This window comes from Rhineura floridana, chromosome 16 (genome assembly GCF_030035675.1).
Source record: "Rhineura floridana isolate rRhiFlo1 chromosome 16, rRhiFlo1.hap2, whole genome shotgun sequence".
Classification (NCBI taxonomy): Eukaryota; Metazoa; Chordata; class Lepidosauria; order Squamata; family Rhineuridae; genus Rhineura; species Rhineura floridana.
The window spans coordinates 18637979-18663549 of record NC_084495.1 but is presented as its reverse complement, the minus strand read 5'-3'; the positions used below and the strand labels follow the sequence as shown (position 1 = coordinate 18663549).

General features: G+C 41.2%; 1 protein-coding gene and 1 non-coding gene across 5 annotated transcripts in view; both read right to left on the bottom strand.

Moving 5' to 3' along the window:
• Positions 1 to 410: 410 nt before the first annotated feature.
• DACH2 (dachshund family transcription factor 2) overlaps positions 411 to 25571 on the bottom strand; it is a 406794-nt gene continuing 381633 nt past the window's right edge. For all 4 annotated transcript variants that reach the window (XM_061598827.1, XM_061598830.1, XM_061598829.1 and 1 more), the window contains 5 exons: positions 13940 to 14085; positions 12790 to 12937; positions 10434 to 10577; positions 9024 to 9089; positions 411 to 1282 (listed from right to left, as the gene is read on the bottom strand). In XM_061598827.1, coding sequence (XP_061454811.1) covers positions 1245 to 1282; positions 9024 to 9089; positions 10434 to 10577; positions 12790 to 12937; positions 13940 to 14085 — 542 coding nt within the window. In that variant the 3' untranslated portion in view covers positions 411 to 1244. The remainder of the gene's footprint in view (positions 1283 to 9023; positions 9090 to 10433; positions 10578 to 12789; positions 12938 to 13939; positions 14086 to 25571) is intronic.
• On the bottom strand, positions 11361 to 11479 carry LOC133371544 (5S ribosomal RNA). Its single transcript, XR_009759337.1, has one exon. It is a non-coding gene; the product is annotated as a 5S ribosomal RNA (ribosomal RNA).

The following is a 25571-nucleotide window of genomic DNA, read 5'->3' as shown; positions in this document are numbered from 1 at the left end:
GCAAATCAGATCAGTATTTGCTGTTGTTTTCAGTCCACAAATGATACACAACGATACGTAATTGATGACGCCCTTCCCCATTTGCATTGTTTCCTTTGTATTGAAATAAATGGTGCCAAATAACACAATTAATGACATAACATAAGAATATTCCATAGCAGACAGTGAGATGCATAACATAGTTTTTGATGGAAGCCGAACTGAAACAGCACTGCATGCTGTGAATACAGGGTGGAACAGAAATCAGTGTCCTCTTCCATCCCTACCCAACACACACACGCACGCGCACACACACAAGTTATGCGTTCTTGTCCTTTTGACATTTCCTCTCTTGAAAACTATTAAAGAAATCAATCATTTTCCAAAGTCAAACAAAATGTTTTTAATACTGTAGTTTTTAGCAAGAACATTTTAACAAAGAATGTGTACTTTTAACTTAATATGGTACAACAGAGAAACTATACTTTAAAGTTTCCATTATCTAACATTCTACCATATAGTAATCCTTTCCCCCCCAAAAAAAACTCATTTTGAAAGACCAAAAGCCAAGCGGAACTGAGAATTAAAAAAAGAAGAAGCATCAATTCATAATCCCCTTATGACGTCAGCTATTGGGGGTTTAGTTCACACTCTCAAATTGGTCATCTAAGGAAAGGACAATTTTTACATCAGTATCATATTAAAAAATGTACATACTTTTCTCTCAAAATGTAATATATATTGAGTTTCAGCTTCAGTAAACAAAGCTTAAATTTATAAACACAATTGAAACAGCTCCGTGTTGAACAGTTTCAGTGATAATACTGGACGTGTAGGACATACAGCCAGTGAGAACCTTTGCGGCTTATTTAATTCATTGTGCCATTGTTATACAGTAATAGCTAACTCCTTGTGAGGGGGGAAAGTTAGTTCTTTTGGGCAATATTTCCTGGATGTGCTTAAAAATACTAAAACATTTCTCTCTCTCTCTCTCCTCTGGGACCTAAAATGATCTGCTGCAACAGATTTGGTATGGTACAGAAAGCTCGGAAGAAGTCTCAGTATTTCCCAGTGACATTTTAGTCATTTTCAACACAGGAATAGTAAATTGCTTTACACTGTCCACCTTTCAACAGTACCAATCCCGTCCTTCACGCAGCACTGAAGGCATCAAAGGTTAGAAGGGACTTCTTTCATGAGTGATATAGTCTTCAAATGGTTATCAATATATTTTCCCCACCCCACCCCCTTCATGTTTAGTGTCTTCAGTACATAATGGTAGGTTTGATGTACGTTCTGTTTTCTGGAAGAAGAAAAAAGAAGCATGGTAATTTCATATACTTAATATTTGCTTAAAAAAAGAGATGAGTTTAAATCAACATTTATGAATCATACACACGTTACAGATCTGTCAAATGCAGTATATCCCGATCGGTTGGAGTAAAAAGTTGGACCTGGAGCAGAGTAAGAAGTCAGACATGTACTACTGGAATTACTTTTGAGTAAATATTCACACAGTTGCACTGTAAGGCTGTGTTCAGATGGGCTTGCAGGGCAAATCTGCTGTGGATCTGTATTTGCTTCTTTTGGGCCAGACATACAACCTTCCTAAAGAACTGAGCTTGGGAATAACAACTTCTTCCTGATGACAGCAGAAGTAGGCTGTGGTAAGTGCTGATTGGCTGGCTCTTGCAGCAATAATGAACCTACTTTCCCTCCTCTGCATAGATTGCTGTTTTAATAATAACAACAATAACCACAGTAGCAATAAACAGAAAACAATAGACCAGCTTAAAACAAACTAGGTGCAAAATTAAACATTTACCAGTTAAAAATATCCTGCACCTCAATTTTTTTAAACCAGAAAGACTACCCATAGGACAGAGAGCACAGGCAAAAATCTGCATTTGCTTCAGAGACAGGTATGTGTGTTATTAAAGGAGCAAAGATGGATGGAAGTAGAGTTTTCTCCACAGCAGAAAAACCTTCAGCGGCTCCTGTCTCTATTTATCTGTCTGTACAGGCGAGGAAAAATAGCCAAGGGTTGAACTAGTCTGATAACAGCAAAAAGAGCTATGCACAACATTAAGGAAAGAAGCCCTAAGACTCCAGTTCCTTTCTAAGTTAATAAAAACAAAACTAGGTGCTACATGCCTCTGGTGAAAAGTCATGCACTCAGATTTCATGTAAGACCTCAACAGCCAGCAAGCTAGAATATGACTAGCTTATGACCACTTTAGATGATTTTTTAGAATCAATTTTTCTTTTCTGCTTAAAAATATGACAATACGCAGCCGGTTTAAGTCATGGTGCTAGACTCAGATCCTGACGACACAGATGAGGGGGGGAAAGATTGGGTAGAGAAGCCATGCCCAGAAATACCTGCCGTTCCAGAGACTCCCATGGGTGGAGAGCCCCAGCAACAGCACTTGCCTCTTTCTTTTCTGAGGACTCTTCTTCAGAACTCTCCTTGGTGTGTGTGCGTGTGTGTATGGGGCACCCCACCACTACTACCAGAGAGCTGGCAGAAGTGGGAGACTCCCCACCCTATCGAAATCAATGCCTGGGAAAGAGGGTGTGGCCCCTTTAAGTTGCAATAGCCCTCATCAGAGAGGGTGGAAGTAAAGAGAACCTCTTGGCTACAGTAATATAAAAATCCAGTTGACTTTAGATTATTGCTGGAGCAACATCCTTAGCTTCCTGCTTCTAGTGCTTCCCATCTAGCCCGATACCCAACCCAGACAATTAGTCTCCTGCTATTAGTCTGCCCTTTATCCAAGCCTTGCCAGTACCGATGTGGGGTCCTAGCCTGCAACAGCTTCGTTTATTTTCTTTGTGCATATATTCTGGAATGTGAAAGCAAGAGACTCAAGAAAATGGCATTGAGTGAATCAAGTGAATACCTTTATTACTACACAAAGTGAATTATGCTTTTCACATGCCAGTCCATCTGCAAGACGGCATATTTTTAAAACATAAAGATTGCATTACAAATCGGTATGGTTAGTAAATCAATATCTTCTCTTGGGATCGGGAGGGGAAGCCACTTCTGTCACCTTTGTTTTCCGCATTTCTCTTTATCTGAAAAAGCAAAGAGACACCTACCTCTTTTCCTAATAATAATAAAAAAGATGCTGCTTTAAGCTCAAGGGAGGGGGGAATTCTATGAAGAGCCAAAGGAATGCAAATCTATATTCCTATTAGAGAATAGATTTAAAGCCCAAACAACTGCACCAGCAGCTACTGATTTTGGAGGCGGCAGTGAACTGATCAACCCAACCAGCATGTGTATAATGCTGACATATCTCCCATTTCTGTTCTACATATGCCAATACCAAATCTTCATAAGGAAAGAACCTGTATTAACCGGCTAACCAACACAGATCCTTGGAGCAATCACCAAGTTTTGCTACATTTCAATTTTGAAATGCATTTCAGCTATAATATGAGTGATTTATCATTTAACGGGAGCTGTCAGAGTAAACTCCTAGATAAAACAAAAACATCTGGAACTATAAACAGCCAAGTGCGGGAGTTGAATTTTAATCAACATCCAGCATGTTCACTCTATTACAAACAGGAAACAGCTAATTAGTAATTGAATGTTTCATGATTTTAAGAGAGTTTGTGCTCTCCAAACAGCAATGATCTAATGTGCAGGCTGGACATAAACACAAATAAATATCAGGCACAAATGTTTGCCAGAGGAATGTACAGGAGCCTGGGAACCACAAAAAGGGTGCCAGGAGAACTGGGCTGTGGAGGCCTTTACAGCAGAGTAACCCTATTGTTGTGAGATTCATTAGGGCTTGGCCGAAGGGTATATACCTTTCAACATGTCACATAAGACAACTGTGCATGAGCCAAGGGACCAAGAATGGGCAAGCTCAGTGATGTGGCCTGGTAGACAATGACAGGTCAAGGGTAGGATCTGACAGTATACAGGAAGCAATTCACTTTGATGGAAAAATAATGTGATTATGGTAAGCAGATGATGGCCATGCTGAGATGTCATAATAGACCAAGTTTATCATGAAGGGAAGGAGCCTAATCTCTGTTAATCTGGGCCCTGCTAGGAGTGGAGAAACAATCCACTTCAGCTAACAACAGAGCAGGCAGGATGGACCACAATGGACGACAAGAACAGAAAAACTGTGGGCCGCTTTGTGCAGGCTGCTTAGAACTTTTTGCTGATTCTTTTGGTGACAGTGGTGTGGTGGGGTTTTCTGTTGCAAACACCATGGAAGTTCTTGCTTTGAAGAGTGCCATAGACGTTGACTTTGAGCTGGATGTGGAAGTTTAGTCTGAGATTCACACATGCAAGTCACGCCTTGATGCAGAACTCATTCGACTGCAATATAAGGCATGTGGGAACCAGCCCTATGAGATGATGCTATTCTAATTATTTCTCACTTCCCTTCCTTTCCCAAACCCACCAACATCTTTTGCACCATTCAAGCTCTGTGCAAGCTGGTTAAAGAAGAGAAGCTAAGGTCAAAAATTCATCCTGCACAGAACGTTCAGGACCTACTGATGTTTCCGTTTTTATGGCATTTCTTCTGTATTACATAGTCAAGATTTTAAATAAATCTTTGGGCCATAAACGTATTCTTTTATTAGGTTTATCCCATAATCAAATATTCATTTATGTGGGCTTCATTGTATTAAAAAATGAAATTAGACAAAGGTGAGCCAAACTGTGGATTTACAGTAGTTTAAAGCATAATTTAATTCTCTAGGGATAATATTGACAATATAAAAAGGTTATAAATGATATTCCCTAACACTAAAATATGCTTATGAGCCCCCAGTGCATGATAGGCTGTTTTACAACCTACCGTGAAATGCATGACTGCCTTAATAAGCAAGACATTTAGAAAGGGTTGTCAGACCTAGCACATTGCGTAACATGAATAAAGATCTCACAGTTTTGCCTGTGAGCCAAATCCTATGTTAATGATGGTAATTTCCCCTTTGGATGATATTTTCTTTCCTAACAGTGTTGTTAATACATGGCATAGATGTCTCCTATATTTGGTATCGTGGAAGAAAAGAAGAAACAACAATTTTGGAGGTAGGAATCTTAATAGAAACATAGGAGGCTGCCTTATACCGAGTCAGAGCATTGGTCCATTAGCTCACAATCATCTACACTTACGGGCAGTAACTCTCCAGGGTTTCAGACAGAGGTTTTTCCCAGCCCTATCAGCAGATGCTGGGGAGTGAACCTGGGATCTTCTGCATGCAAAGCAGGTGTTCTACCACTGAGCTGTGGCCCTTCCCTTAATTCTCAGAGTGTGTCCATTTCAGCATCGTGAGGGGCCCGTACGATGTTGCTCCACTGCTGGTGTTGCAGGTACATGCACACAAGAGATTTTTGTAGATAATCACTCATGTGTAAATCTTGCCCCAAGCACAGCTTCAATGATCCTACCGCTTCAGAATGTAAGTGTGTGTGTGTGTGTGCTGCATGTTTGAATAGGTTGTGTAAAATCTCTCCGTACATGGAGAGTGCTGGCAACACCTTGCAGTGTAGAAATAAATAAATAATAACATGTCAGGGAGAAGAGCTCTAAGCTTCAAAGGGCCAATTAAAACTGCTCAATCAGCAAAATCAGATGCTAGATTGTACCACTTCTGAAGAGGGGGGTTGTCACATATTTGAATTGTCCCCCTTACAAAAGTATTTCCAAGTGCAAATATCTGCAAACAGGCCCGCATTTCAGTGATTCTTCAGGGGGCCCTGTACATAGGGAAAAAGTATTTGCTTATTTTAATGCTGCCTCTGGCAATGTCGGTGTGCTCCATGCTGATGACAGGTGTTGTTTCTTTTAGCTCTTTAATGCAACATGTGAGCAAGAGCAGAAAGCTCTGCCTTCACTCTGATTTAGATTCATGACAACATAATGTAACTAATCAAAGCTGGGTACTTGATGATTTCACAAAGCCAATTCAGAGTGAGGGATGGAAGGATTTCCCTCACTCTGAAGTGGTTTTGTGGTAATATCATTAAGCCAAATCAGAGTGAGAGCCATGTTTTGTGCCCTTACTCTGGTGCAGCTGAGAAAAAAATGGTGTTGTGCAGTGGCAGGGAGTGCAGTTGCTGCTGCCCCCAGGGCCATAAACATGTGATAAAAAAGGGTACCACGTGTAGGTTTCACTGATTTAAACTGGAGTTAACCATACATTTAATTCTTTCCAAATGAAATCACTGGGATCTAAAAGTGCTTAACTTTGACAGAATCACCCTCCAGGTTTCCTGTTGTCTTGTTTTATAAAATGTGAAGGTTTTCATGTTTCCTGCATTGGCATATCTGTATTATTAAATAACCGTCAACACATTTTTATATAAAAGAAGAGAAAGTTAAGATGAAACACTAACATTGTTTATTCTTCTTCTCTTCTTTTTGCACCTCCAGGCTCTTACTCAATGAAATATAATAATATACAAAAGTTAACTAAGGTATAAACATGCAAAAGGAGAAGTCTCCCTGCGATCATAAAATGATGTTATTTTCTGTTCAGCAGTTCATGTTACTGCTGTTCATGCTAATTAATTAAAGGAGCTGTTGCTGTAATGTGCAAACAGGGAATCTGAGAAACTGAGAGGGCTTTTAGGTCTCCGAGTGAAGTTAAGTCAATCTGGGTGCGAGCAATCAAACGTAATGAAATCACATGTCAGTGCTAAGCTTGCAAAAACTGTGAAGTTTGACTGGGGAGTAGAAGGATTATAATTAGATTTCCAATAGGATAATAACTAAATGGCAGAAAGCAGTAAAGAGAAAATATTACTTTGTTAGCTAATGGTGCTGCTGTTCGGGCCTCAGTTCTTATCAGCACCGCTTGTAGTTGCGCTAATTTAATTTGCTTTTATCAGCAAAAAATGTACCACTCGAACGGTACTTGAATGTCATTTGCAAAAATCATTGATCTGAAGGTGCACTTAATGATACCCAGTATGTTTATTTTATGGGAAACGGAGATTGGCTGATAAAAATTGGTTGATGCACCATCCTTGCGCTTGGCCTGCGAGTGAGTTATGGCAACTGAAAAAGAACAGCATTCAAATACAAATCTCTTCTTCAGCTTTACAGTGCAACTTTGTGCAGGTTGCCCACACAAGAGGAAAGAGGGAAGACTTGCATGCTGAGGAAACAGGGATGCTTTCCAAGGGCAAGCCTGGCCCAAGAGATTTTGTGGCTTGAGGCGAAGGAGAACACTGGAAGCATTCAAGAGGCAGCTGGACAGCCACCTGTTGGGCATGCTTTAATTTGGATTCCTGCATTGAGCAGGGGGTTGGACTAGACCCCTTCCAACTCAGTGATTCTATGTGCCCCCATTCCATGTGCAGACTGGATGGGCAGTTCAATCTTATTTCAGTACTGATCTCAACAGTGTCCTCCATTGCACCTGAGAGCCCTAGGCTAGTTATGAGGGTACAGGATAGGCCAGCCTTTCCCAGCCTTTGGGTCCCCAGATGTTGTTGAACTACAACTCCCATCAGCCCCAATCAGCATGGCTAACAGTCAGGAATTATGGGAACTGTAGTCCGGCCACATCCAGGGACCCAAAGGTTGTGAAAGGCTAGAACTGGCCATGTGGCAGACAAGGTTCTGTCTTTCAATAGTAGGGTTCAGGAAGGGAACAGCCGGGATCTGCCCCCATGCCTTTGCCTCCTGAGGCAATTGCCTCACTCTGCCTAATGATAGGACTGGCCCTGGACAAGGACACATTTGGTGTGCACTGAACACAAAGGAGAAGTAGGGATAAGGTGCTCCAACATAGAACATTTGCAACAAGATTCTTTCTGTGCAATCCTTTACTGAAGTGCATGTGGGCTCCTACACATTGGTAAGACACCCCCCCTAAATCTGGACACAACTGTCTATACAATCACATCAAGTTTCTTTTTTTTTTACTGTGTTTCATCAATGAACACAAACACATCACTGCATCAGCAAAATGCCACAGAAAAGGGCTCTTGATGCATTCATTCATAGTTACGATTACATCAAGAATACTTTTTGTGCTGCTGTTTAACCAATTATCATACACACATATGATGGTCATGTTGCGGTGGGGTGGATGGGCTGACAGGAAGGAACTGAAAACTGTGGCAAACTGAGCATACACTGTGCTCTGTACAAAATTTGGAATTGAACACAAATGGAATTATGGAGACATTCTAATGCAGAGAAGGGGAAGCTGTGGCCCTCCAGATGTTGGTGGACCCCAACTCCCATCATCCTTGACTAGGGATGGGATCCACATTTTGGTGCTGGTTCAATTTCAACTCTATCGAAATTCCTTCTGGTACCATTTCGTCAGGGATCTATGTTCGCTATTTGGTATGAATACTGATCTGTTTTTCCCCTGCAAAAATATCAGGATTGATATTTTTTAAAATATCAATTTTTCATAGATTTTTTTTTAAAAAATTAAATGATAAATATTAATATTGATATTTTGAGGGAAAGTCTATATTTTTGAAGCTTTTGAAAAAGAAATCTGCTTCAGCCACGGAAAACCACTAGAAAAAAACCCAATTCGCGAGCACAAAAAAGCGCAAATAAATAGGAAATCCAGTGTCAAATTCGAATTTTGCAAAATGTGAGCACATCCCTATCCTTGACCACTAGCCATGCTGGCTGGGGCTGATGAGAGTTGGTGTCCAACAATATCTAGAGGGCCACACATTTCCTATGCCTGTTCTAATCCATCTGGTCCACTTATGAAACCAGGGAGTTGTCTCCAATGTTAGTCCAACTCAGAGTAGACCTACTGAAATTAATGGACATGACTAGCTTAGGTCCATTAATTTGAATGATTCTACTATGAGTAGAATTCAGCTGGCTATAACCATAATATAAGGTAGATTTTGAATTCAAAACAAATTTTGGAGAAATTTGTATAAGGCACATTTTGGAAGCATCCATAGGGCTGTGTAGGCTTTGTTGCCATCATTAACCGTATAAAGAAGTTAAAAACTAACTGGTTGGATTAGAAGCAAAAAGGAGGGGAGCAAAACCAAAAACATACTCTACCTTGCATTGCCACGTTATCATGTTGGGTTCCATTGTGTTCAACTTCCATGTCTGGAATCCCAGCATCTGCAAGGCACAACATTCATGTGACTGCAACATCCAAAGAAAGATATTCTCAGAGCAAACTAAGATTTCATCATTCATTATATTTACAGCCCACCTCTTCTCCAAGGGGCTCAAGGTTCCCTCTCCTCGTTTATCCTCATAAACATCCTGTGAGGGAGAACAGGCTGAGAGATTGTGACTGGCCCAAGGTCACCCAATAACCTCTGTGGCTCTTTGGAGATTTGAATCTAGGTCTCCATAGTCTTATTAAAACACTCGAATTGCTATACCACACTCTTTCTCTTTTACGTCAGCAGAGATTGCTGAAGGGAGACAGGTCTGCTAACATGAGGCATTACTGTTATGTTGTTTTCACCTTTTATAATATGTTTCAGATGCTTTCCAGACAACCCGAGAGTAATCAGCTCATTCTGCTAATGGAGTACACTCAAACCAGGAAATTCTGATGCATATGCCCGCTTTGAAATGCATGGAAGCTGCATTAGGGTATTTCATGTACTTCCATTTGCAAATGTGACTATTCCGCTTTGCTCTTCCTTCTCTGCAGGGGTGAGCAGATTCTCTGGGTTCAGTTCCTCCCTGCATTCCAATTCTCCTGCATTCTAGTTTAAGGAAGATAATTTCTCAGATTAATCCCAGAATAGAAGCCCATATCATTTGTTGCATCTTGCATTTCATTCATGTCCTTTTCCCCTTCTACATTGATAGCATAGGCATATGAGTTGATGGAATATTGCAAAAAAGCAATGCACATGTGCCTATTTTGAATGAAGCAGGAGCGAAGGGCAAGAATGAACCAAAGGAACTGAAAGCTGTAGTAAACTGTTCATTTGGAAAGAAAAAAAATGTTCCTAACGTTCCACGACAGAATCAAGATCTGGTTTATTTGGTTCTCCAAAACCTGGTGAAAAGTTCGGATGGGGACAATTTTAGAAACATTCCTACTTCCTCTGTTTTTTTACACTGGGCTGAAAAAAGGATTCTAAGACGAGCAGAATGTCAAGTAAAATGGATTGAGGATTGCAGCCTTAATCTGATTGATAAGTTTATCTGTTAGATATCTGTTGGACACTTCAAAGCTTAGATGAGCTAACATTTAATGGTTATCTGATGGTGAGAAGTATTACGGAAGTATTTCTAACTGTAATATTACTGACTTCTCACCATCAGCATTTTTTTCTATTGCGATCTTCTTTTGTACTCCTACTTTAATCTTTATTGAGACCATATCTTTTCAGACTTTATAAACTGCTTTGGAAGGTTATACTCTTGAAAAGCAGCATAAAATGCTTTCAACAAATGAATGAATATATGAATTCGACAATGGTCCAACTAACACGTTACCATTTAGCATCCTGAGACCATCGCCTGATGTAGCCTGTTTAAGTGCCTGTTCCACTTGTTCTCTCCTCTTTGATTCAAACTCAAGGGCTTCTTGCAATTTCCTCTTGGCTTTCTTCTCTTTCTTCAAGCGCTTTTGAATTGTTGCTGAAACATGGATATGCAATTATGAAAGCATTAATGGGACCTTCCTCTGGATTATAAAATACAGACACTTCCCTGCTGACCTTCAAGTTTTGCTTTTGGTTTATAAGACACTTTCTTTCTCCCTACACATATAACTGGAAATTAGAGAAAGGTGATTCTGCTTGCCAGGCATTTGAGCATCAAAATGAAATCTTAATTAATTTAAAATATTTCCATGAATCATGGCCAGGGTGGCTAACAACAATAATAAATACAAAATAATAATACCAATACTACTACTACTATAAATAATAATGCAATTAAAAAAGTAATGGCAGAATTTGGAATATAAAATTTATTTCCATTTGGAAACTGTAAACACAGCCTCGGTCTTTTTGTTTTGCTTTGCAAAACACAATTGGTTGGCTCCAGACTTAATCACAGTTATAGTCATCCCATAGAAATCAATGGGTCTTAGGTTAGTGTAAACAAATGATCAAAACTGGATCCAAACTATCCAAATATATCATTATATTTTTGAAGTATGATAGTCTACTCTATGTATCACTAAGTCTGGATCCAACCCACAGTTTTGTTTTGTTTCCCAGTGGTTGAATTGAATTTTATCACCATGGCCGGTATTTGACGCTAGTCCTACTCAGAGGACACTCACTGAAGTTAATGTTGTTATATGCCTTCAAGTCGATTACGACTTATGGCGACCCTGTGAATCTGTTTTAGATGTATTCATAGGGTTTTCATGGTAAGAGGTATTCAGAGGTGGTTTACCATTGCCTTCCTCTAAGCCTACGGCACCCGGTATTCCCAGGCGGTCTCCCATCCAAGTACTAACCAGGCCTGACCCTGCTTAGCTTCCGAGATCAGATGAGATCGGGCGTGTTCAGGGTAGTATGGCCATAGGCACTGAAGTTTATAGACATGACTAATGTAAATTAATTAATTTCAGTGGGCTTAGTTAAATACAACCCCGAGTCTCCCAGTCTGCCACCGACCCCAACCATTTAGTCAGTGAAATGTGAGTTGTACACCATATTTGAAATGTAGGTCTGGGATAGTCTCTTCTTTAGCTCGGAATTTTAATTTTATATTCCAAATAAATGTTTAGCTCCAGTCTATCAGTAATGAGCAATTATTACATAAAGCTGTGGAATGATTATTCCACATATAAATAAAAATAAACTCCCAGTTGTTATGGATAATTAATATAACTTTGCTATTTACCAATTCCATACTCTTTATAGGTAAACTGAATGTGAAGGATTAAATATGGACAGATACTGCTGGCAAATAATTGCCCCATTACTTTATCTGTGCATACAGATCTGCTTCTACTAGGAGGAAGTAAATATATAAAGATCCATTTGTGCACTGGACAGGCAAACGGCCACAATCAAAGCAAGTGGCTGCAATCCAGCAGGCTACAGGCAAGCATGCTGGTGCAGCATTGGTTTATGGTTATGTGTGCTTAATTCCTGGTTGGGGGCAAAGACCCACACTCTTATCATAGAGGGAGAGCCTAGTACGCACTGATATGCACAACAGAACAGAACAATGACATTTGGTGGGTAGGTGGGGGAAGCACATCTGGAGATCTGACCACAGATTTCTTATGTTTTGACCTGAAGAGTTCATCCATTTCATAAAAACATAAGACGACCCCTGCAGGATCAGTCCAAAGGACTATTCAATCTAGCATCCTGTTTCCCTCAGCAGCTGATGAGATGCCCCTGGGAAGTCCATAAGCAGATTACAAGGGCAGTCGTCCTTTCCCACTGTTGTTCTCAAATTTCCCTCTACTAGCCTCTCCCTTTCCCCCCCCCACTGTAGTCTAATGGGCTGTACGCAACGTTCTCTGCCAACTAGCGCAAGGGCTCTTGCGCTAGCAGACGGGTGAGTTTTCATGTTGCATGGCCGTGAAATCCAATGCAACAGCTGCACTAGTGGAAACTCGTTGTGGTCTAGTGTGCAACACCAGCAAACTGCTTAAGCATTCTCTCTCGCAACAATGTTCTGATGGTGTAAAACATTTCGCCAACAGAACAAGTATGACGCTGAGTTAAATTTACCACTACCTTGGATACAACCCAGCAAAAGCAAGTACAGAAGAGGTGAGACTATGGCGATTCAGAAGAAGTAGATTTTGATGATGGAAAGGGTTGACTTATGGGCAGGAAGTGGGATGGTCTCTAACCGTTAGAAGCAGCATGCTTACCTCTGCTTTGCAGCTCAGCAGTGAGTTGCCTTTCCAGGCTCTCTCTCAGTTCTCTCTCCCTGCACAGCTCCATCTTCAGCTCTTTCTTTTCCTGCTGGATCTGTTTCTCCTGCACTCGGGCATTATCTACAGCGACTTTCAGCAACCCCTGTTAAAACAGGCAGACACAAACCCATCCTGAAAATAGTATCATTTATATGGATTGGAGAGGCAGAATATATATGTAAAATAATTTGAAATGTTAATATACATCAAATAACAATTTATCAGGCAGATGTTAAGTGCTAACAAGTGGATAACATTTGTAATATAATGTAATCTATGTTTGCAAATATCACAATTCACATTCATCCTTCTATTTAAAAATGTGATTTAAAAATCAACAAATAGTTAAATTATATATAATTCCTTTCTTACATTCAGTTCTTAAACTGAATACAAATTTCCCACCAGAAAACAAAGCTTCCAAACCCAAATATACTAGTGATCCCTCCCCCATATTTGACCTCGTACACATCAGCCTATCTTTCACCTAATAATGCATCCTGCATATTTTTATTCCAATATGAAATAAATAACTTCAATTAATCAATGAGATTATTATCTCAGTGTCTACCTTCTCTGACTCTGATTGTATTTGTTAATTTTACATGTGTACTAGATGTCAAACGTTCAATATCCATGAACGGTTTTCAACATCTAGAGGGCCACAGATTCCCTGTGCCTGTTCTAATCCATCTGGTACACTTTGGAAACCAGTGGTGGTATTCACTGTTAGTCCTACTCAGAGTGGATCCATTGAAGTTAATGGACAGGACTAACTTGTTTTATTGATTCCATCGGTCTACTCTGAGTTGACTAGAACCCCAAGCCTCTAATTCAGGCTGTTATGAGTTGTTTCCTGGAACACCACCTTTTAAAATTTTTAAGAATGTTAATTGTTCTTATTCTTTATATATATATTTGAATATGTTAAATGGCATATAAATACCTCAAACAAACAAACAGTATTACTAGAGGATCTCTTGACAATTCTTAACTAATACTTTCTTTTATCTTTCTTTTTAACACTTGATCCCAACATATTTTGATTTTGGATCTCTGTCATTTCCATGCAGCTGGCAAACTTAAAAAGTGGGTGTCATGTTACCTGTATATTGGTTAACAGAGTTTCTACTGATGATAATCCATCTGCAAAGAGAAAAGGCGCAGGGAAGCCAGGGGGCAAGGTCTGTCCAGCCAGTTGGACCTTTTCCAGGGCTGGTTTCATTATTGGGATGGCAATCTGGACCTCTTCTGTAAAGATAGGGAAGGAACACATCAAAACCAAGTAGCATCTTAATCCTTGGGAACAACTAAGGATGAATTCAAATGAACATTTGTGATAGAAAAAAACAGAGGCTACTTTTAAGTTTTGTCCCTGATAATTGTGCACCCTGACCCCAAAATGGCCATAATTTCAATTTCATACCCACTGTTTCATAGCCAATTTTCAAGTAAATAGGGTTGCAAAATTGTTGGGGGTTATTTAGGGCCAATCTGAGAAGCACATGCATAAGGTCCCAGGTTCAATCCATAATGGGTAGTTTTCAACAATAGCCCTACTCAGGGCAGACCCACTGAAATTAATAGACATGACTAACTTAGGTTCATTAATTTCAACGAGCCTACTCTAAGTAGGATTTAGCTAAATACAACACAACAACAACAACAACAACGTCAAAATAGGTTTCTAAGTGGTTTACAAGTACATAAACCATTATACAAGCATTACAATTTAAACATTCATAATTAAAATACACAACAAGACAATCCCACTAAAACATTAAACTATAAACATCCATAATTAAGATATGCAATAAAACAATCCCATTAAAATAATATATAGAAAAGAGATTGTACATGGATCAGTGGTCTGACTTCACATGATTATATAGCTGTACAACAGATTCATCAGGATTTTATTTGATTTATATCCCAGCCATCCTCCCAGCAGGAGCCCAAGACGGCAAACAGAAGCACTAAAAACACATCAAAACATCACAAAAACAGACCCTAAAACACACCAAAACAAAACAACTTTAAAAACTTTTTTTTAAAAAAAAGCGTTTAAAACTTCTTTAAAAAAGGATGCTGAATTTTGCACCCATTATTAATTTCTGGACTTGCATAGTGTGGTTACAGGTACACACAGCCCCAAATTTTCATTGTTGCATGAACTTCGAGTATTACAAAGCAGGATTTAAAAGAATTAAGAATTAAATTCACCCTTCCATCAAAAAGAGCAACGGAGAAGAAATCCGATTGCTTTTGATCCTTAGATCTTTTAAAATCAGCAAGTGTTAAAACAATATGACCAACGAGAAGTGAAGATGTCCCTGAATGCAGGAGAGATTGTACACAATTTTATGTAAAGACCCAGAAATTTTGACTGTATTTTAAACCTTACAGGATTACAGCTAGCATTATACCTGTTATTAGAACCAAATCACTTCTCTTGGCTCCATTCTGTTTGTTACTCCGATTATTAAGACAAAGAAGTCTCAGAGTCAAGAAAGTTGTCTCATTTCTTTCCTTCCTTTAATTGCTCATTTCTGAGACTGCAGAATAACCTCCTTTGGGTTGAGAAGCAGCTGCCTGGTGGTTTTGGAGTGGAGGAACCAAGTGTGGAATTTGTGCAAGGAATGGGCGGTGGCCACTAGCTTGAGATGGCCTTGGCAAGGGACAGGGCAATTTCATGGAGGACAGATCAATCAGCATAACAGCTGAATAGAACTACCATGTTTAGAAGTGGTATACCTCTGAACACCACTTGATTTATTTCATTTGTTAATTAAATTTATATCCTGCCCTTCCTCCCAGAAGGAGCCCAGGGTGGCAAGCAACAAGCAATAAAACACTAAAAAACATCTTTAAACATTTTAAAACATCTTAAAAGCAAAACTTCTTTACAACATTTTTAAAAGCATTTAAAAACATCTTAAAAAACAAGTCCAGCACAGATGCAGACTGGGATAAGATCTCTACTTAAAAAGCTTGTTGGATGATGAAGGTCTCCAGGAGGTGCCAAAAAGACAACAGAGATGGCGCCTGCCTAATATTTACGGGGAAGGACTTCCCTAGGGTCGGTGCCACAGCACTACAGGCCCAATTCCTATGTTGTGCAGAACGGACCTCCTGATGAGATGGTATCTGCAGGAGGCCATTGCCTCCAGAGCGCAGTGAGCGACTGGGTATATAAAGGGGTGAGATGATTTTCCAGGTACCTGGTCCCAAGCAGTACAGGGCTTTTATGAGGATAAACACCAAGGAAAGGCTGTTGCTGCCTGTAGTGGCAAAGCTTGAAAAAAAGTTTAAATGGGGTGTGGAGAGAGAGCCAGAAACAGCCCCAACTCTAATACTCTCTTAGATCTGACAAAGCTGGGTGTATGTTGAGCTGCCCCAGAGAAATCAAGGCTTGGCTGCCAGAGTAGCCTGAAGATGCCAACTCGATCCCAGGCCATATATAAGGCCAGGACTGGGATAGGGGAGGATTGGAGAGGCCAGCAGAGTTAGCAGGACATAGAGCACCACCAAATGAAAGAGCTGTGATAGTAACACCACCAGCAGAGAAGACTGAGATGAAGTAGATTTTAGATTTCAGGTGGGGATTGTTAAAACAGAGGGCTGCGAGTGCAGCCACTGTGCAGTCTTGGACACTGGAGGGACCTGGGGTGGAGGGAAAGGTGTATATTTGGTGTGGGGAGGCTGGAGCCTTCCAGATGTTGCTCAACTACAAGTCCCATCAGCCCTAGCAAGCAACATCTGGAGGGCTAAAGGTTCTCCATACCTTGGCTGCCATTGGGCAGAGGGAGGCAACTGCCTCATATAGCAATTACTGGAAGGCGGCAAGTGGCTGTTGAAGGAGAGACCTGTGTGTGCACCATACAACCTGCCCTGTGCCCCCTAAGCTAGCCTACCGCCCTTGGGTGTGGCAGAGGAGGCTGTTCCGTCATCAAAGCTGAAATAAGACTCAACTACCACTCTGGCTGACTTCTGTAGGCAGAAAAAATGTCTTGGGCTGGCCCTATACAAGGCAGCAGCTGGTTTGTTTCCAGATTCAGGTTTGGGGAAGGGCCATAGCTCAGGGGTACAGCATCTGCCTTGCATGCAGAGGGTCACAGGGTCAAACCCCAGTATGGCCGGGAAAGACCCCTGCCTGAAGCCCTAGAGAGCCACTGCCAGTCAGTGTAGACAATGCTGAGCTTGATGGATAAATGATCTGACTTACACTAAGACACCTTCTTACATTCCTGTGAATTCATTTCCCAAACCCTTAACCCAGAAGCACCAGTCACTATTTTGCATTAGAGACATCCCTGCTTAGGGAGGTTAAGTGCAGAGGACTATTCAGAGTGGTTAATAAGTTCTTGCCTTCGTATCACATCAATTCAGTTAATATTCTAGGTGTGACCAATCTCTCCCCTACCCCACAAAAAAAACCCAGTCCTCTAGTTACTTGAGTTCTTCCCAAGTCGAAGACTATATGCAATTTCCCATGTCAAAATATTTCATATTAAGGGTCAAGTACTTAAAATTAATTGTTTGTGCTCAAAACCACTCCTCTCTGAAACGGATACCGGAGGGGTGGAGGAAAAGAGAGCGAGTGCGAGCGCACAATGAATGAATTGTGGATAAACTGCTTAAAACAATCTAGAAACCTCAACTGCTTGGGAAGGGGGGGCATCAGAGGTGGGGAGGGGGACAGAGAAAGTAATGCTATTAAAATGGCCAAAAGGAAAATTCATATTGACTGCAGAGACAGGGCACACGGTCTATGGTTAGTAATGTTGCTGTAGAGTAGATTGAAGTTTCAAAATGGCATTAGTCTTCTTTAAAGAGATAGACACGGCTAAATTAGGTGCTGCTGGCTGCAGTGAGGATCAAATGCAAAAAGAAATCATATTTCACCTGAGCTAGTCAACAGCAGGAAAATAAATAGAAATATAAGAGCTATGCAGGCAATGATTCATTTTGATAATCTGGCCCAGGAGAGACACAGAGAGACAGCATCCAGATCTAAGCTCCCCACCAAAAGACAAATAGGACAGAGAGGGTGGGAACTGGGATGACAGCCTAGCAGAGGTCACATCGATTTCTACCCGCGGTTCTCACACAGATGAGATAACCCTGCACTCCATTTGCCCCATTGTTCATATCCTACCTGTCCCACAAGCCATAAATTTCCAAGTCCCCGAAAAAGGGGGCAGTAAAGAAGAAGGATTCTACTTATGACTTCTTATGATTAAGTTTTTGTGCTAACCAAACATGGTTTTCCAACCAAGGTCACATTGCATGTTAAAGTCTGTAATAGCTAGGAAAAGACTGGGGGAAGCATATTATGGTTTAGCGTCTATGGGTGGGAGGGGGGGAAACCCTGTCAAACAATTCATCATTTTCTTCTCCTGATTGAAACCACACACTGCGAAGATGAATGATATAAGCATTAGAAATCTATTTCAATCTTGTAATAGATCTTCACATCTGAATGGCGTCTCCCGTTTGAGCTTCTTTCCACCAAAGCACACACAGGGGCAGGACTGCATCTGTTAATTTGTTAAGGCTATTAAAATAAAATTTAAAAATTTGCAAAGTGATAAAAAAGCCAGAACAAATGTAGAGGGGTCTCTCTCTCTCTCTCTCTGTGGTTGGAAAACAAAGGTTTTGCTGGATATGTTGGATTTTAACACCTAGTATTCACAATGTATACATTACAAAATCCTCACACACATATAACATGACAGAATAAACAAGAAATAAAACTAGATCCTAACCAAGGGCATAAGCAACATTTCCATTTATGGAGGCAAAGGGAAGGCTGTTTTTTATGGAGCTTGTTTGTTAAACAATATATTGTAATAGCATCCTGGATTCTATTCAGAGGACACTCTTTTTAATTTCTAGCACTCAGCCCAAATGAATAGGCATCTGGCTAGGTTATTATTACAGTTTTTCACATATGCCGAGAAAGAGGAACATAAAGCAAAATGCCCAGGATACCCCAAATGCCCAGACCCTCCTCCCCTGGAATTGCACTGAAGGCAGACATCCAGTCCATCACAACATTTCCATTCTAATCAACAGCAGTTTCCTGTGCATATCGTTTGGCCCTCCCCCATTGGCTTCAGTGGATGAAGCAACTCCACATTACAACTGAATAGAAACCTAGGTATGTCTAATTCATCACGGGTGGTGAACCCATGGCCCTCCAGGTTTTGCTGGACTGCTACTCCCATCATCCCTGGCCACTGGACATACTTGCCGATGTGAATGGGAGTTAACTGTTGAACAACGTCTGGAGAGCCACAGGTTTCCCACCCCTGGGAGAACTGAACTGAACTCTTCCACTCTTTAACCTCTTTTCCATCTTCTTCCCCTCTCCTCTATTGCCTCCTCTGTATTGAACGTTAAACTGTAAGCTCCTTGAGGCAGGGACATACCTTTTTCTTTTTACTCTATCAAGTGTCATATACACTGGTGGCTCACCACTAGTATGACTGATGGTCATCTTAATAAACACTAATTTGTTTTGGTCATGTGTAATGCAGAGCCCCATTTGCCCTTAGGACTAGCCTGCACAGCACCTAGGCCAGGTCTCAATGTTGCACTTGCTACTTTCTTAGCAACTGGTATAGAAAGTGAGGTGTCGTGTTTTCCTGTGTGTTGTTTGCCTTAGATGAGTTTGGTGAACGATGTGTGGCATCTCCTCCACAGGAGTGTGATGGGGAAAAAAAATGGAAATGGACTGCCTTCAAGTCGATCCCAACTTATGGCGACCCTACGAATAGGGTGTTCATGGTAAGCGGTATTCAGAGGGGGTTTACCATTGCCAACCTCTGAGGCTAGTCCTCCCCAGCTGGCTAGGGCCTGCTCAACTTGCCACAGCTGCACAAGCCAGCCCCTTCCTTGTCTGCAAGTGCCAGCTGGGGGGCAATAGGGCTCCTTGGGACTATGCCGCTTGCCCATGGCTGCACAGGTGGCAGGGCACATAACCCCTGAGCTACTCACTGAGGGGTGATCTTTAGCTGACCCTTGACACCCAGGAGACACGAGCGGGGATTTGAACTCACAGACTCTGGACTCTCAGCCAGGCTCTCCTCCCCACTGTGCTATACCGGCAGCTAGGAGTGTGATAGGATTTTTTTTTTAAAAAAATCCTTTTATAACACATGCACACCATGCGCATACACACACGATAGAAATGTATCTCCCATTAGGCATGGGTAGTACTGGTACAGAAGTTGTCCCTTCTCTTTCCATAATGTCTTCCCTTAACGACGGGCAGACTACTGACTCCCTGCTTTGACTGATAACCACATCGACAAAAAGAGGGCTAGATTATTTTCCTTTTTAGCCACAACACAAAACTGCTCTGGCAGACAAAACTCCTTTCCAAGCTGGACTTAATGTATCATCATCATCTTATATAACATCATAATCATCCCTACTACCACCACCATCATCTCATACAGCACCATCAAGTGCGCGTGGCACTTTACAAGAGGTACAACATTGCAGATTTGTGCCCCACGGAGCTTGCAATCTACAATTCAACACAGAAGAAGTGTCAGAAGGAAATCGAGGCAGGTTAAACGGGAAGGCTATATTAAGGGCATAAGAAAAGTCCTGCTGGATCAGACCAATAGCCCATGTAGTCTAGTATCCGATTATCACAGTGCCTACTGGAGGCCCGCAAGCAGGACATGAAAGCACTCCTTTCACTGGCGTTCTCCAGCAACTGGTATTCAGAGGCATAGTGCCTCCAAACAGTGGAGGCAGAGCAGAGCTATTATGGCTAGTAGCCACTGATTGCCTCATCCTCCATGAATTTGTCCAGTCCACTTGTAAAGCTGCCCAAGTCAGTGACCGTCACTGCCTCTTGTGGGAATAAATTCCATAGTTCGGCTATGCATCGTTTGAAGAAATATTTTATTTTGTCTGTCCTGAATCTCTCAACATGCAGCTTCACTGGATGGCCTGGAATACTAATATTACAAGAGGCGAATTAGATTCTTCAATGTAAACTGTTCTATGACGAGGAACGACGGTGATACCAGCTACGTGCACTTCAAGAAGGGAACATGAAGGATGGAAGAGAGGGCTTGGGGTGTTTAACCCTTGTGAACCAGCTGCTCAGGTGAACAGAAAATATCAACCCACTTAGGAGACATGGGGCATGCTGATTTCAATATCCCCATATGTACTGGCTCTACTCTTGTAGAATCCTTGCTGGGAGCCCTGATAAAGCAAGGCTTCCAGTCGCACGGAGACTTTTATTCATGTTCATCTGAATGTAGGTAGAACACAGGAAAATGCGTACATAAAATCAGACCTATTGGTCCATCTAGCACATTAATGTCCACACTGACTGGCAACAGCTCTTCAGGATTTCAGGCAGGGTTTTCTCCTTGCTGTTTCTGGAGATGCCGGGGACTGAACCGGGGATCTTCTGCATGCAAGGCAGATCCTTTCCCACTGAGCTATGGCCCCTTTCAGACCTTTTCCGCTCAACACAGGAAGGCCAGGGGCTCATCAGGCAGAGGAAGTTGGACGCAGGGCCAGCGTAAATGGCCTCATGTTTTCCTCCTCCTGGGTTGATATTTCCTGTTCAGGCATGACCTCATCAAGTCTATAGTGGCTGCCTTCCCATAGAACACGTTTATGAAATGGTGATGTCAAATGTTATTTTTCAGTGTTTTTTTCTTAAGCATGACAGTTCTAATGTTCTTTCCTTATTACAGTCATCAGGTCTTGCTATCATGAGGTTTATCCTAAAGAGAAGACTATTGAAAATCCCCACACCACACCACCTCAACTCCACTGCCATGATTCGTGGCACTTTACATATATTTTCAGGTCTTCAAGGACAGGGCTAAATCCGTGCAATGACTTACTAGCACTGCATGTTCCTCCCTCGCCTATTGCTCCTACTTTCATTGCCTCTCTGCCAGGAGTTGTTCTTTTCATCAGTGGGAAAGCGGGGTGCCTCCTCCTAACCTGGGAGACGTCAAGCCATCCCAAATTTACTGCTTTAACCTTGCAATCCAGGAGCCAAATGTAAAGTCCCGGATGTTTTTTTCTTAATTACACCCTCTGAATGCGCAAAGGGACAAAATGAATGCAATTTGAGGAGTAGCTGATTAATCTGGCTGCTGAGTGTTAAATCAAACTTTGGAATCATTTTAACAGTATGATTTATATTGCTTGGTGTCGTGCCGCCTTTTCTTTCTCCCTTCCCACCCTCTGGTGGTGAGATTTGCAATAAAGTGCTTAAACATTATGTGCACATTTCTAGAGCACCCTAAACACTTTGCAAAAGACATCAAATGAGAAACCTGTGAGCTACCTTATTTGCCAGTTTCCTATTATTTGCACAACCGATTATTCATAGAAGGTCATCAATGTGCATAGCACTTTATAGACTAGCAACAGGGAAAGACATCTCTGCCCCAAGGGGCTTACAATGTAAAATTCTATACAAGGGAAGGATGACAAAGAGAGGAGGGAGGTAAACAGTGGAAGAATAGGTGCTCTGTTTAGCTGCACATACTTACACTTAGGACCAATCTCAGGGAGAGACTCCACATCATCAGGACCATAGTAGGGCAAAGCATGAAGTTAACATAAAAACACAGAAGGAGCCTGCTGGATCAGGCCAATGGCCCATGTAGCCCAGCATCCTATTCTCACAGTGGCCAACCAGAAGTGTATGGGGAGCCTGCAAACAGGACCCAAGCACAAGATCACTCTCCCCTTCTGCAGTTTCCAACAACTGGTATCCAAGAGCATACTGCTTTCTACCATGGAGTCTGATGTTATAGCCATTATAGCTACTGATAGCCTTATCCTCCATGAATGTGTCTAATCCTTTTTTAAAGCCATCCAACTTGGTAGCCATCACTGTCTCTTGTGGGAGCAAATTCCATAGTTAAACTATGTGCTGCATAAAGAAGTACTTTTTTTTGGTCTGTCTTGAATCTTCCAATATTCAGCTTCATTGGATGTCCCTGAGTTCTAGTGTTATGAAAGAGGGAGAAAACCTTTTCTCTATCCACATTCTTTGCCCTCATGCCATGGTCCCAACCTAACTTGCCCTAGAATCATAGAATAGTACAGTTGGAAGGGGCCTATAAGGCCATCAAGTCCACCCCCTGCTCAATGCAGGAATCCAAATCAAAGCATTCTCAACAGATGGCTGTCCAGCTGCCTCTTGAATGCCTCCAGTGTCGGACAGCCCACTACCTCTCTAGGTCATTGGTTCCATTGTTGTATGGCTCTAACAGTTAGGATGTTTTTCCTGATGTCCAGTTGAAATCTGGCTTCCTGCAACTTGAGCCCATTATTCCGTGTCCTGCATCAGCTATTCATTTATTTAAAACAAGGACAAACTATATGAGAAACATGGCATCTGCCTCTTAGTTCCAGTAGAAGATGAGAACTATAGGGTTGTGCCAAAGGCTTTATGGGAAAGGTGGGTTTTGACGAGGGATTTTAAGGAAGAAAGAGATTAAATGGGTGTTCTGGGGAGCATCCAGGCATAAGAGGCAGCAAGAGAATCATTTGAAGTGTTTGCCCATTCATTCAAGAGGTCCTTTTTCAAACAGTTATCAACTGCAAAGATGCAGGTCAACTGGGTGTGTGCAGAAGGTGATAATAGTAACAGTTTAACACTAGAAATATTATTTAAACATGCTTGAACTTCAATCCAAATACATTTAGCCTGCAATCCAATAAAATTTACTCAGAAGTAAGCTCTGCTGGGTTCAATGGGATTTACTCAGAGGTAGGTGTGTACTGGATTGCACCCATAACTGGGAGTGAGCCTCAGTGAATTCAGTAGGACTAACCTCTGAGTAGATATGGTTAGGATTGCACTGTTAATCACTTTTCTACACTCCAGGTGACAAAAATAAGGCTTTCCAAATATTGGATTCCTTCCAAGAATTAATTGTGTGTGTGTTTACAAATTAAATATACATGATATATGATATTTGAGGAGTTTGTTCAGTCCATATTTGTAAGTGAATTGATCTGATTGGCATTTCCTGGACTAATCCATAGATCAGAATGCAATTATATTTCAGTGTTTGCACTCCAAATTTTGCAATACAGTTCTTGGATCAAAATGCATACCGATGTGTATAAGATTGCACTTTTTACGTTAAAATGTGTACAAAAATGTATTAGTTTAGGATAAAATGTGTATAAAAATGTGTATTTTATAAAACTAATCTTTCTGTAACTAGATTTATATCCTGCCCCTTCTGCCAAAGGAGCCCCGGGCAGCAAACACACAAGTGATAAAATGATCAAAACATCTAAACACGCCTAAAAACAATTCCAAAACAGATGCAGACTGGGAGAGATCTCTCCTTTAAATGGCTTGTTGAAAAAAGAAAGGACTTCAGTAGGTGCCGAACAGACAACAGAGACAGCACGCCTATCTTCATATTTAATAAGAGGGAATTCCAAAGGGTAGGTGCCACCACACTAAACACCTGATTCCTATATTGTGCAGAATGGGCCTCCTGATAAAATGGATAATATACAGAGTGCAGTGGCCAGCTGTGTATGTAAGGGTTTAGACAATTTTTAGGTACCCTGGTTCCAAGCTGTGTAGGGCTTTATACACCAGAACCAGCACTTTGAACTTAGCCTGGTAGCTAATTGCCAGCCAGTGCCGTTCTTTCAGCTGCAGCATAACATGGTGATGATATGCTGCCCCAGTGAGCAGTTGAGATGCTGCATTTTGCACTAGCTGCAGCTTCTGGACAACCTCAAGGGCAGCTCCCCATAGAGCACATTGCAGTAATCCAACCTGGAGGTTACCAGCCCATGTTTTTGTTCTTTTTAACTGTAGACTGATGCAGAAACAGAACAGAATGGACTTATAAATGAATACATGTGAAACTATTATGGGCTGGAAACAGAATTATCTATCTATCTGTCTATATCCCTACACACACACGCACACACAGACACACTTTATTTTATAGAGCTATTCTTGTCAAAGGTGTTTTAAACAAACAAGCGCATAGAAAATAGCAGGACAACCACACAAAGATTACCCTGCAATGGAGAATTATACCAGAATACTTGTTAACAATTGATACCTAGGTAATTTATACAGTGGTGACATTTACTTCAATGAGGCTCTCATTAATAACAGTGAAAATTATATCTATTTATAACTGAGTACATATTTAAAAGATACTTTGGTGCCATAAGTTCCTGTCAACAGATTTTTTAAAAATATTATTTGGGCTTAAATCTTCAAGGGGAGAGGTAACACCAACCTTTCACTTAGAAGAAAGCATTATATGGCAAACTTGGATAAGAATTCATGGAGAAACATCACTCATGTGGTTGGTCGGAAACTCACAATCAGCGAAGCCACAGGGGGAAAAAATCAAGTTAAAAGATTAAACTTTTAGGGACTATTGAACTGTTTTTTTTAAATAAACCTAAACCAGACAGATTGAAAGCTGATTGAAATATTATAAAACCCACTGAAAAATATTTCTGGGCAAAGGCACTTTCTCACCAGCCCCCATCCATCATCAATTATAACACCTCCAAGTAATCCAGAACCAACTCCTAACAGAATTACAGAGGGACTGACGGCTGTTCTCCCTGCTGCAAGGAAAGATCAACAGCCCACCAGCAAACCTGCACTTCCCAAGGACAAACTACATAGATGATGATGAGCCATAAGTAGATAACAGGTGCACCAACATTTGAGT